The following is a 13,073-nucleotide window of genomic DNA, read 5'->3' on the forward strand; positions in this document are numbered from 1 at the left end:
CACACACACCACAGCCGGCTAAGTTTGTAATTTTTTTGTAGATACAGGATCTCACTATGTTCCCTAGGTTGGTCTCAGACCCCTGGGCTCAAGAGATACTGCTGGCTTGGCCTTCCAAGGTGCTGGGATTACAGGTGTGAGCCATCATGCCCAGCCTAAATTTTTCTGTTTTTATTTTTCTTTTGCTGAAGTTATTTCTATCAGGATCAATTCATTGCTAAATAAATTTTACAGCAAAGACTTGATTCCTTAATTTTTAATATAAGAATATTACAATGATTTCTTCTCTTCAGTCATTATAAATTTTTTACTTCCTAGTCATTATTTCTGGGAAGTTCAATTCTCCATGTCAAACTCTGAAGATCTAAATTTTGGCAAGATAATTTGACTCTTCCTGTCAATCATTAATTTGAAAAATGTGCAATCTCAGCACTTGTCATTTCAATTTTGTTCGTGTTTTTTCTACCAAGTATAATTTCTGCCGTTTTCAACAAGATGTGATTCTTTGGTAAGATTTCAGTCTAAAACAAGTTTTACAGTGTGTGGTTATAGCCATTGTTGATTTTGCTTTGTGTTAACTTTTTTCAATTGGCAATATTCGTTATGAATTGCATAAAATAATGCTGACTTATGTGTATCTTTAGCTAACCCATTACGAAACTGAGGGCAACGTCCCTATGCTATTTCCAGAATTCCCCCATTGTCCAGGGTTGATCTAATCTTTTGCTAACCTAATTCTTCCCTCTGCTCTTGATCATTTTGTGTACTAAGTGTTCCTACATGTGGCAGAGGAAACAAGTGTCAGGTATCATCAGAGCTAGATCAAAACATCCTGCTTTCATGGAAAAGCCACCCCTACAGTCTAAGTGTCAGCATGTGCTTCTTTAGGGCTCATTTTAAAAATAAGACCTCAAGGACTGGTGAGCAAGCCACCAAGAGCTCTAATATTACAGAGCCACAGAGTCAGCCACCATCTCTTTTCTTAGCAGATACTAGAAGTCTGTTGTGCTCTGCAATCCTAAAGAAACAAATTCAGAAATCATCACACTCTACTTCTATTTAAAAATTCCACTCATTCCACAAATATTCATGTCTAAATATTAGATGACTTCTATACCTACATAACCACACTAGCTAAATCCACTTACGTTACAGACGGTACCTGCTTGTGGAAGAGAATTTATGTGGCTCTGTTGTACATGAGGAAAGAGCAAAGGATCTTATTTTCTACAATTTTCCAGGTATAAATATTGTCCAACTAGCTGCTGCTGCAAAAAGGCAGTCTAGAGAACTGCCTTTTATGCAATCAAAACGGAATCATAGGGACACACTCTGATTTTCCTTCTGAGCTCTGAAACTAAGCTACATTATTAACTGCAGTAGTTATAATCCACCTTAACTCTTATTATAAAATATACCTGAAAAGAATAAAAATGAGGCCAGGCGCGGTGGCTCAAGCCTGTAATCCCAGCACTTTGGGAGGCCGAGACGGGCAGATCACGAGGTCAGGAGGTCGAGACCATCCTGGCTAATACGGTGAAACCCCGTCTCTACTAAAAGATACAAAAAACTAGCTGGGCGAGGTGGCGGGCGCCTGTAGTCCCAGCTACTCGGGAGGCTGAGGCAGGAGAATGGCATGAACCCGGGAGGCGGAGCTTGCAGTGAGCTGAGATCCGGCCACTGCACTCCCGCCCGGGCGACAGAGCCAGACTCCGTCTCAAAAAAAAAAAAAAAAGAATAAAAATGAGTCCGCGAATACACACAAATGCAACTCTGTAAATTATAATGTTACTTTGTAAACCTGATTTCTTTGAGGACCTACCCCAGAGTGGGGAATAACGTTCATGGTTGTACTATACAATAGCATTTACTGTGTGATGATAGAAAAAATGTCCAACTCCACCACTTTCAAAATCTCTCTATTGTTTTTAACATCAAACTTTGAGTCAGGTTCAAATCTTGTTTGATATTAATGCACTATTGCATACCCGTGTCTGATGACTTAATAATACGCCACTGGGTTGAAAAGTCTGAAATCCAAATGAGGCCTGGAGGTGGTCAGTAAGCGGTAAGCCCAAATTAGTGAAACTCAATTGTCCTCCTCTGGAGAATGAGGCAGATCGCACAAGCTGAAATGCAAACATGGAATAAATTACTGGCATTGTAATCATTTCTTGGCTGAAATACAGTACCTTACCCGATCTCACTTTACCCAAACCGATTAATGTGATTTATGTAGCCTCAGAAAGAAAGAGAGCTTACTTTGCTGCGTAAGTCAGCAATCATCTGCAAGTTTTCATGTATATAGTTGGCCTTCCTACCTTCCTACAAATTTAATGTGCAAACCTGCAAAGGTTCAGCGCCTTGCAAGCACATGGGGAGTGTATATGAGCCAGTTCACTATAACACTGTGTGCTACCAGAAAGAAGTCAAAGTTGCTGTGTTAATGGATACAGAAGGTGGGTTGGCTGAGAAGCACTCCTTCACGAGGTTCTGAACCTTCACTTACCTTCCAGTCTTCCGAGCACTTTTTGGTTACTCCCACAGTATCATTCAATCTAACGACACCACTGGTTTTCTTCAAATTTTTCATGCAGCCTCGGAAAGCAGGCGTAGAAATGTTAAATCTGATTAGGAACACAAATAAAAGGAAGAGATGGATCATGCCAGGCTCACGTGAAATCAAAGCTGAAACGCTGTGCTCTTTAGTACTTTTCACCCATACACGAGTATGTGTTTTATGTTTATCCTTTCTCATGGGATTCCCATAATGCCACTTATTTTATGATGCTGGGAGAACTGACTTTCTTTCTGTGGAAGTTTACATTCTCAGCTATAAAAATGCAGACAACAATGTTAACAGAAGAATGGCCAGTGACTGCAAAAGGTACAAAGACAGAGAAGATGCACAATATCTAGAACTTCCCGTCCCTCTCCCTAGAGTCACAGCATTGCACGGTGGATAGGACATGTATTAATAAGTTAATAGATATATGATATACATATATAAATAAAGTAATCAATCATTTATAGGAAGCAGGAATGCTCTAGAAAACTTTTTGCTCTTTTTTTCTGTTCACTTAAGTTAGCCGCTGTAAAGTCAGAAGAAACAAAGTGTTACTTTTTGGTTCTATTCAATTATGAAAAACGTAGCTTGATTTAATCAATGCCAAGCTGAAACAATGGAACACATTGTCCAGGTTCATATGCTGCTGTATCTACCACCTCCTACCCGTGGGACCTGGGCAACAGGTTATTGCCAGGATTAAAAAAATTAACGGGCCAGGTGAGGTGGCTCATGCCTGTAATCCCAGCACTTTGGGAGGCCAAGTCAGGTGGATCACTTGAGGTCAGGTGTTCGAGACCAGCCTGGTCAACATGGTGAAACCTTAACTACTAAAAACACAAAAATTAGCCAGGCGTGGTGGCAGGCACCTGTAGTCCCAGCTACTTGGGAGCTGAGGTTGGAGAATCACCTGAACCTGGGAGGCAGAGGTTGCAGTGAGTCGAGATCATACCACCGTACTCCAGCCTGGGTGACAGAGTGAGACTCTGTCTCAAAAAACAAAAACAGAAACAAAAAAAACCAAGTTAACGTACAGTAAGAGCTTGCAGCAGTGCATGGCACCTGGGCGTGAATTCTCAGCAGGGGTTTCTGAGAGGCAAAATTGTGCTGCTGTGGACCAGCCAAATTGCCTGGGTTCAAGTTCTGTCCCTGCTAATTGAACAGGCAACTTCTCTTCTCTGTGCCTCTGTTTCCTCATTTAGACAATGGGAATATGTGAGTCTGTTTCATAGGGTTGTCATAAGTCTAAGAAAGTTAATATGTGTAACACACTCAAACAGTGCTTTATACAGAGTAAGGACTCAGTGTGAGATCATCAAGCTAGTAACTACTGCCATATTACTGTTCTTACATAATGAGAGCAATTTCTAAAGCAGCTCTTTCTAAATGGTCCCATGGCACTTCCCCTTCGATTTGACTTCTGGATCTGTCTGGAGCTGAATGTGCATAAAGCATTCACACACATGAACTAACTGAAGTCCAGGCAAATATTTGTGTTTCTTAAACAAATGATGTACTAAGAAAACCCAAAGCTGATTTCATTCTAAATCCCTAATGCCGCTTACTTTTCTAAACGGAAAGGTGTCTGCATTCCTTTTAATCCAATTCATTAGAAACAGTTGAGCTATATGTAGTAGGCCTAAAATTAAGTTTCATTAAAAGGAAAAGAAAGAAACAAATCTTCACTGGCATTACAGTATGAGCCTAATTATTGTATCAAGATGGCCTTTTGCCTCAGAAGAAGAGGAGGGTTCATTTTCATTCCTGGAGCTTGCCTATTTATACATGGCTTTAGGTCCATTCTTCTTTGGGTTTCAACATATCTCTTGGACAACAACATTCCAGGTGTCCCTCTCTCCCTAGATTATTGGTCAAAGAAAGAAATTTGCAAGAAAGTAAAATAGTGGGAGAGAAACGCAGTTAACAGACACAGACCACCTATTTTGCACAAAGCTCTAAGAATACAACTTACAATAACACTTTGAGGGAGGTATTTTCTCTTTTATATTATTTTATTTTATTTTAAGTTCTAGGATACATGTCCAGGAAGGACAGGTTTCTTATCTAACATTTATTGAGCACTGACCATGTGCTGACCTCTGCTAATTCATTTACACACTTTGAATCTTCCAACCACCCTAAGAGATAGGCAGCTACTGTGCCCTTATTACAGATGTAGCAATGAGGCATTGAGAGGCTGAGGCCTTGCCTAAGGTCACACAGCTAAGTGGCAGAGCTGGGGTCTGTACTGTCAGTGTGTCACACAGGTTAGTAAGGCCTGAAGCCCTTGCTTTTTACGCTTACAGTTGGTATTCCTGCAGCACTTGGAAGTGATCATGGCTGCTGCTTCTAGAAGAGTTACCTACAGCAGAAGTGTTAAAATGGAAGAGATTTACTTCCACTATTCCTGGGGGGATTCTTGTTACCTTGGGTTACCTGAGGACCCACAGTTCTACATTTACTCCAGGATGCAGGGTCTGAACATCCTTGCTAGAGGAATGTCATTGCACTGGGGCATGAATTGCTGTGTTAGCGGGTTCCTGCATTGGGGTATTTATGTATACTTTGGGCCAATCTGTCTACAAAAGCTTAGCCAGCTCCATGGCTGCTGCAGGCCGACTTCAGGGAGCAAAAAGAACAAAAGGCAGCCCTAACCTTGGTGTCGGGTACTTAGTCGATGTTCAATAGATTCTTGATTGATTTTTACTTTGTGGATCATTTTCATTTTAGTGTTTATTATCACACTCTGAACAATGGTGTAGGTCCTCAAGAAAAATGTCCTCGCTGGTGTCAGATCTCTGGCATTACCAGGGATGATTTGCTTTTCTCCTGGGAAGGAGATGGGGTTAACAGAACGATTTCTGATTATGATCGGAAACAAGCCATTCCAAGATCTGGGTCCCCATTCCCAGAAGAAACGCTACAGTGAGAGGGGGAAGAAACAAACTACGCACAAAATCCCTTGAGCAAAGCTGAGTTCGTGATTACACCTGCTTGCTTTGATCCACTGTAAGTTTGAGAACTTTGTCTAAAAGGTCCCTCCATGTATGCTGGCACCAGAACACCTCCCTGCTCTGGAAGAGTCGGCTGGTTGCCTCTACAGAGCTTGGCTGTGGATTATCCATGGAACTCCTCTGTGCCCACCCCACCTCCCAGTGACTCATGCCCAGTGGCAGTTTCAGGAATCTCTGGGCCACCAAAGACTTCACCAGAGGGATGAGGCAAGACCCAGAACAGCTGACTATTCCTTAGCATTTTGCTTTTGAGAGAGGGAAGGGCCAGTGAAATCTTTTGACTGGCCTCTATCTCCTGCATTTTCCATGTTCCAGTGATTTTAATAAAAAGTCAAAATATAGGCCAGGCATGTTGGCTCACGTCTGTAATCCTAGCACTCTGGGAGGCAGAGGCAGGTGGATCACCTGAGGTCAGGAATTCGAGACCAGCAGACCAACATGGCAAAACCCCATCTCTATTAAAAATACAAAATTAGCTGGGCATGGTGGCAGGCACCTGTAATCCCAGCTACTCGGGAGGCTGAGGCAGGAGAATTGCTTGAACCCAGGAGGTGGAGGTTGCAGTAAGCTGAGATTATGCCATTGCACTCCAGCCTGGGCAACAAGAGCGACACCCCATCTCAGAAAAAAAAAAAAAAAAAGTCAAAGTATAAACTTACCCAGAAAAAAGGAAGCAGTCCCTTGTTTGGAGGATCCCAAAAAAAGTTACTAAGAAAATTCTGGGCCAAGCGCAGTGGCTCACGCCTATAATCACAGCATTTTGGGAGGCCGAGGTGGGTGGACTGCCTGAGCTCAGGAGTTCGAGACCAGCCTGGCCAACATGGGGAAACCCCATCTCTGCTAAAAATACAAAAATTAGCCAGGCATGGTAGCGCACGCCTGTAATCCCAGCTACTCAGGAGGCCGAGGCAGGAGAATCACTTGAGCTCAGGAGGCGGAGGCTACAATGAGCCAAGATGGCGCCACTGAACTCCAGCCTGGGCGACACAGCAAGACTCTGTCTCAAAAAAAGAAAGAAAATTCTGGACTGGGCACAGTGGCTCACGTCTGTAACCCCAGAATTCTGAGGGTGGGAGGATCACTTGAGGCTAGGAGTTTGAGACGAGCCTGGGCAACACAGCAAGACCCCATCTCTACAAAAAATTGTTTTAAAAAAGCAAATTATTTATATGCATCTCTATATCTATATATTTCTTTAATGGATGGAGATGGAAAAGTGAATAAAGGTTGAGTGCTGACTTAACCTAAAGTTTTGCTGAGCCAAAACTAAAGCCACCTCTTTTGTGGTTCTACCTACTGCCCTTTTCTAGAAAACCTGGATTGACGGGCATCCACATCACTGTCTAGGGGCCTTGCGTTAATATCATGCAAACACAAACCACCCACCAATGGGTTCCTTACTGGCTCAGCGTGAGAATTCCTCCTGGCTCTGGGTAAGCCCACTGGCCTCCACTACCTCAATGACTACCTGGCCCAGGCTTCATTTACCCTTCTCCAGACTGGCCTCCTTTCCAGAGGCCCAGGCCGTTTTGTGCACCTGCTTGTGGGCATCTCCACCTGGCTGTGTCTCAGGCTCCTGGACTAAGCCTGTCTCAGACTTAACTTGTCACCCCACTCCTCCACTGGTGTGTTCCATCTGCCAAGGGCTTAGCCAAAAACGAGGCATTCTTGACTGCTTTTCCCCTTTATTCCCCAACCCAAGCCATTGTGCAGTGCTGCCCATTCGCCATCCTAAATATATTTGGAACCTGATCCCTGTTGCTCACCTGCACAGCCACTCCTTGGGCCAAGTCACCCTCATCACTCACCTCTGTTAATACACTCGGCCTCCAGCCACTCTACCTGACTGTGCTCTTTCCTTCTCTAATCCAGTCTCTGCCCTGCACTAGAGTGAGCTACTGAAAACCCTGATTTGGTCATGGCCTTTCTCTGGTGAAGTCTCTCCAATGGCTCCTTACTGTGACTTTCAAGGTACTCTGTGGTCAGGCCCCTGCTGCCCACATCAGCCCCATGGGGCATCCCTATCCTACTTCCTGCTGTACTCCAGCTCTTCGCAAGTTCATGCTTTCTCTATCCAGCTTTGGTGCTTCACATACACTGACTGCTAGCATCTCTCAGGTCCTAGCTGGAGGTCACTTTCCTGATGGCCCCAACTGAATTAGGTTCCCTCCTGGCTTCTGTCAGCACCCTGAGCTTCCTCCTACGGCACACGTCATGTTCTCCTGTAGTGACTGTCTGTCTTCTGCTCTTCTCCAGGCTCCACCCTGCTCACTGTTGTCTCCTCGGCACCTGTCACTCTGCCTGAGGCCCATTAGGCACTCAGTAAATCCTGTGTAATGAATGAATACGTGGTAACTCTCAAACATACTCAAAAGTACTCGAAAAAGCTGACTATCTTGAATGATTTTATTTTATTCCATTTCATGGAAATAAAATCAAGATGACTGACAATTCATAACTGGCTATTCATGGCTGAACTGCCTTTTAATATTGATAATATTAAATATTAATATAATCTCACTGGCTCTGAATTTCTTCGTTTGTAAAACTCAGGGGTTACATACCATGACCTGCAAGGCTCCTTCCAGAGCCCAAGGAGTAAAGACATTCACTCCCAGGTTCTATTAAAGTGCCCAGCTTTCCCATTTGCATTTTTGTCTTTGGAGGCAACCCTGACAACTTTAAAACAAAGCTTAGTGCCTGACTACGCAGAATGGACAGATGCCCACATATACAAGGACTCTAGAAGAAAGAATACCTTGGCATGACACCTTATAAATCACATCTAGTTCCTTCCAACTGATGTGTAAGTTTGCAAAAGAGTTAACTAGCTTCAGATCTCCTATGAAAGTCATCATCACCTAACCTTCTGGGAGCGCTCTTACTTAGTCGTGAGGCTGCACGAATCCTTCTAGGATATGTTCTGTCCACACACTACTGTCAGCTATCGAAAAGTTTTCCGGGAGGATACAAATGAACAAAATGGTTATTTTTAAGTGCATTCCAAAATGGTGGGATCTTTTTTTTCCCATTCAGATAAAGCTTTACTGCCTTTCACATTAATTCAGTCATGTGTTCATTCATCCAAGAAACAGTTATGTACCAATTCCACGCGCGCTAGCCCGCAAGGAGCAGGTGATGCAGAAGTGAAGGAGACATACTGTCTCACATTCTTCCAGAGACTTCCTGAAGGTGGAAACCTCAGCTTCCAGTTTCCCGGGAACGTCTATCAGGCCTCGGGATGCCCACGCTCTCCTATACAGCCTTCAAGGGCCCAGGGGCACAACCTCTGTTCTATTTGTCGCTAGCATTGTCAACCCGACTATATTCTTTGTGGTCTCTCCCCTCCCAAGAATGACAATGGCGGTGACACACAGTTCCCCCACCTTCCTTCTTTCCACTGCCCAGTCTCATTATTCAGGATTTAAATCTGTTTTACTCTGTTGACTGTACTGTTAATACGGAAAAGTTAACTTTTTGCGTTTGTTTGTTGGTGAAATTAAAAAAGGCAGACCAGATTTTTTTGGTCACAATCATAACCACTAACAGAGGCAATCTGGTTTTAAAAAAATCATCTTACCTTTCCCTGATTGCAATTGGAATTCCTCCCAGATAATATGTGCTGAAATCAAATACTTCACCATCAATTATAGTGTTTTGAAAGTCCACATTTATCCACATACGCTTTTGGACTTTTCCAATTTTGATCTGAATCTGAAATAAATGAGAGATGAATCAGCAAGCTAGGGAAAATAAGAGAATCCTATTCACAGGGGTTCAGAACTATCATGTTTTTATTTATCTTCCTCCAGATTCATTTATATACATAGTAGGAAGGCTCTGAGCAGTAGCATTTTTGGATAAAAATATGATACTAAAACATTTTAATAGAAATGTTTGCATTTGAAGTTAACCGTGTTTTATAGATGTCATGTATATATTATACATTTCAGGCCAAACTGTGCACATTTTAAAAGGATGTATCCCTCAGTTAACATCCATAAGTTTATCTGGTAATAGGAAGGGTTTTATTTATTTATTTGGGGCACTGACTTAATTTTAAAGGACTAAGGACACTTAACAATTCAAGTAAACAGACTCAAAGGGTATACCGAATGATCTCTGCCGTTGTTTATGGCGTCTCCAACTCCTCTCTCTTTTGGTGGCTCTGAATTCAGTTTGTATCTCACCATGAGCTTGCCATCTTCTATATTCAGAGATATGAAGCGATCCTAGGACAGGGGAATAATGCAGATTACTGGAAGCCTTGGCTGAAGAAGAGACAGAGCACTGAAACTCAAGTTATTCTCATGGAAACCCGTGCCCTCAGCTTCAGCTGCTGCCTTAGTGAAAAGGGATAATGGTGCTGCAACAGCCACCTCACGGGATGGGGTGATGGCTCAGTACTGTAAGTCACGTTAAATGTCATGCACAGTGGTTGACACACAGGACGGACACAATCAATGCTAGCTATGATCATGATTTTGTTTCGTGTGATCCATAACTGGCATGTAAAGATGGAGACTGAAAAGATACAGATCATTAATATTATTTGAAAATATGAGTGCCTTTTAGAGAGAGGCGTGGTCTTACACCGACCTCAGATACCTTCCACCATCTGTTTTCTGACTGATTCTTACGTCTCTGTCTCGTTTGTTGGTTTATCCCCTTCTACCTTCCGTGTCAGTGTCGGGGATCCCACCCAGGATTCCTTCCTCCCCCACACCACTCCGTTCCCTTGACAATCACAGGCTGTTGGCTGTCCTGTAGCTCCAATTCAGGTGTACTCACGGGCTCCAAATTGTTCTCCCCAGCCTAGACCTGTCTTCAGGGCCAGGTCTGCACACGTGATTCCCTTGTTGTTATTGCTTTGCTTGCATGACTCACAGAGACCTCAAATTGAGAATATCTCACACAGAACGTATGACCTATATGCCTCCCACAGGCTGCCAAGCCTGCCTCTCTTTCCTTTACACCGGGTGCACGCGCTACCCCCTCCCAGCCTGCGCCCTGCATGCACGTGTGCAGCGCACACACACACATCACCTTGCGGAGCAAGCCACAAACCTAGGAGTCATTTTTTTTCTCACCCCTTTATCAGAACCTAAGAATCATTCTTGATCCTTCCCTCTCTCGCATCCAACATAATCTCATGAATTCTCCATTCTTAACTCTCTCTTTATGTCATCCAACCTAGTCTCAGCCACAACATCTTTAGCCAGTCCCCGTAGCAACAACCCGCTGGTCTCCCTGTGTCCCCCTGCAAGTCCATTCCCCTCTACAGCCAGAATAGTCTCTGAAAATGCCAGTGGGAGCCTGTGACTCTCCTCAGCTCTCAGGATGAAGCCCTGACCCCTGCCAGATGCTGTGTGGCATCTGCCTCTCTCTCAGCACTGCCTCTGGCTCTCCAGCCCCGCAGACACTGTTCCACTGAGTGCTCCCTGACCTTCCAACTTCCAGGCCTTCTTCATGCCTCTCCCTCTGCCTGGATCCCCCGTCTGCCCTGTCCCCAGGTCCCGTTCAAATGCTGTCTTCTACTGGTCCTCCTGATCTCAGAGGAAGCACTTCCTTTGCTCAAGTGTCTTTTATGTTGTACATCCTCATTTTACTCACAAACATTTCCTTGATACAGCTCTTCACAGTTGTGATGAAATAAACAACCTATTAACAGCATTCCTTTGCATATTCTTTTCCTCTAGATTATAAAATCCCGGAGGGCGGGAGCCTTGTCTGTCTTTGTCATTATTGCACCTCCATCATGGTGTGAAACATATACTTGAATCAGCTACTTCCCTAAGATAAGCTGAGCAATTTCTGACTTAGGGCTTGAAGGCTTTGCTTTTACACAGTTCCTTAATGATAAGAATGCCTCTCTTTGAGGTCCAGGAACCAAGTTCTTTCTAAGAGGAAAATCACTCCTTATCTGGATCCTAAATCTTGTCTTTGGGAGTCAGCTTAGGTTGGTCAACTCATAAACATCAGCGTTACACCAATTTACTGAGAGTCATGAGCCATCCTACTTAAAGCAGCTCTTTAGGTCATCTCTTATGTAATGGCATTATGTAAGTTTTCTTATTATATGAGTAGTGTTTCTGGTTCTTAGTCTCCAAGAACTTCAAATTATAGTACAAAGAAGACCTTGTTTTGTAAAACAACTGCCTTGTGCTGAAGATGCTGGATGACTTCTCTGCTCTATGTATCCTTCAGGCTGTCTGGAACCTTCCCAAAACATCAGAACTGGTTCAGCCTTGGAATCTCCTGAAGGGTCCAGACCAAACCCAGAGAGGAGAGTTGGACCCGGTCAGTGTCACCGCCCTGCAGGGAGAAGGCTCTGGTAAAATCCCAAGCTCCTTATCAATCCCATGTTCTCGGACCACCAGAAAGCCTTTGGGCTCACCCACATTTCTTCAGAAATACTCCCTGTGAGAGCAACTACAGAAGCTCCTACTCACTGGAGCGTTCAACTCCAGGCCCGCTGTAGGTGTAAAGCAGCAAACATCACGCCAACTCTCCATCAACCAGCAGATGGCGCTGACAATCACTTGTAGAGTGTCACTTTGGACTTCTCTAACCTAACAGATTTTAGAAGGTCCCTAGAAACCTCAGCTATTTGAAAACAGAGAATTTTCAGTGTCTTGAGAAGGCAAACATGCCGACAAAGAAACAATCCCACACAGCCTGGTAAGAATCAGACCAAGATGGAAAGAGCAGGAAGTCAGTTTAGATCTTAGAGATCCCAGGAAGCTTTCACATGTTTTGAGTCAGAATAAGTAGATTCTTAGGCAAGCAGTGGTTCTCAAACAACAAAACTGACAATGAGAATAAAATAGGAAAAGGGGAGATTTCTCCCACATTTTGGTGGCATGTTCTTAAATTCCTGATTACTTGCCCTCATTAAAATAGACATGAATGGAACAGAATAGAAAGCCCAGAGATAAAGCCACACAACTACAGCCATCTGCTCTTTGACAAAGTCAGCAAAAACAAGCAATGGGGAAAGGACTCCCTATTCAATAAATGATGCTGGCATAACTGGCTAGTCATATGCACAAGATTGAAACTGGACCCCTTCCTTTCACCATATGCAAAGATCAACTCAAGACTGATTAAAAACTTAAGTGTAAAATGTAAAACTATTAAAAAAAAAAAAAAAAACCTTGAAGAAAACCTATTTTAGACTTAGAAATGCCTAGAAATACCATTCTAGAAATAGGCCTTTGCAAAGATTTCATGATGAAGACCCCAAAAGCAATTGCAACAGAAACAAAAATTGACAAATAGAACCTAATTAAAGAGTTTCTGCACAACGAAAGAAACTATCAACAGAGTAAACTATCAACAGAGTAAACAGACAACCCACGGAACGGAAGAAAATATTTACAAACTATGCGTGTGAAAAAGGTCTAATATCCAGAATCTATACAGAACTTAAATAATTAACAAGCAAAAACCAAACAACCCCATTAAAAATGGACAAAGGACACAGACTTTTC

The 13,073-nt window shown here is 43.2% G+C and overlaps 1 protein-coding gene across 4 annotated transcripts in view; it reads right to left on the reverse strand.

Annotated features, from left to right (window-relative positions):
- The window catches only part of LAMA3 (laminin subunit alpha 3), a 271,772-nt gene that overhangs the window by 23,940 nt on the left and 234,759 nt on the right, over window positions 1-13,073 (reverse strand). For all 4 annotated transcript variants that reach the window (XM_023207778.2, XM_023207777.2, XM_023207780.1 and 1 more), the window contains 4 exons: window positions 9,693-9,812; window positions 9,161-9,294; window positions 2,510-2,627; window positions 1,989-2,129 (listed from right to left, as the gene is read on the reverse strand). In XM_023207778.2, coding sequence (XP_023063546.1) covers window positions 1,989-2,129; window positions 2,510-2,627; window positions 9,161-9,294; window positions 9,693-9,812 — 513 coding nt within the window. The remainder of the gene's footprint in view (window positions 1-1,988; window positions 2,130-2,509; window positions 2,628-9,160; window positions 9,295-9,692; window positions 9,813-13,073) is intronic.

The sequence above is a fragment of the Piliocolobus tephrosceles genome, chromosome 18, assembly GCF_002776525.5.
Source record: "Piliocolobus tephrosceles isolate RC106 chromosome 18, ASM277652v3, whole genome shotgun sequence".
NCBI classification, from domain to species: Eukaryota; Metazoa; Chordata; class Mammalia; order Primates; family Cercopithecidae; genus Piliocolobus; species Piliocolobus tephrosceles.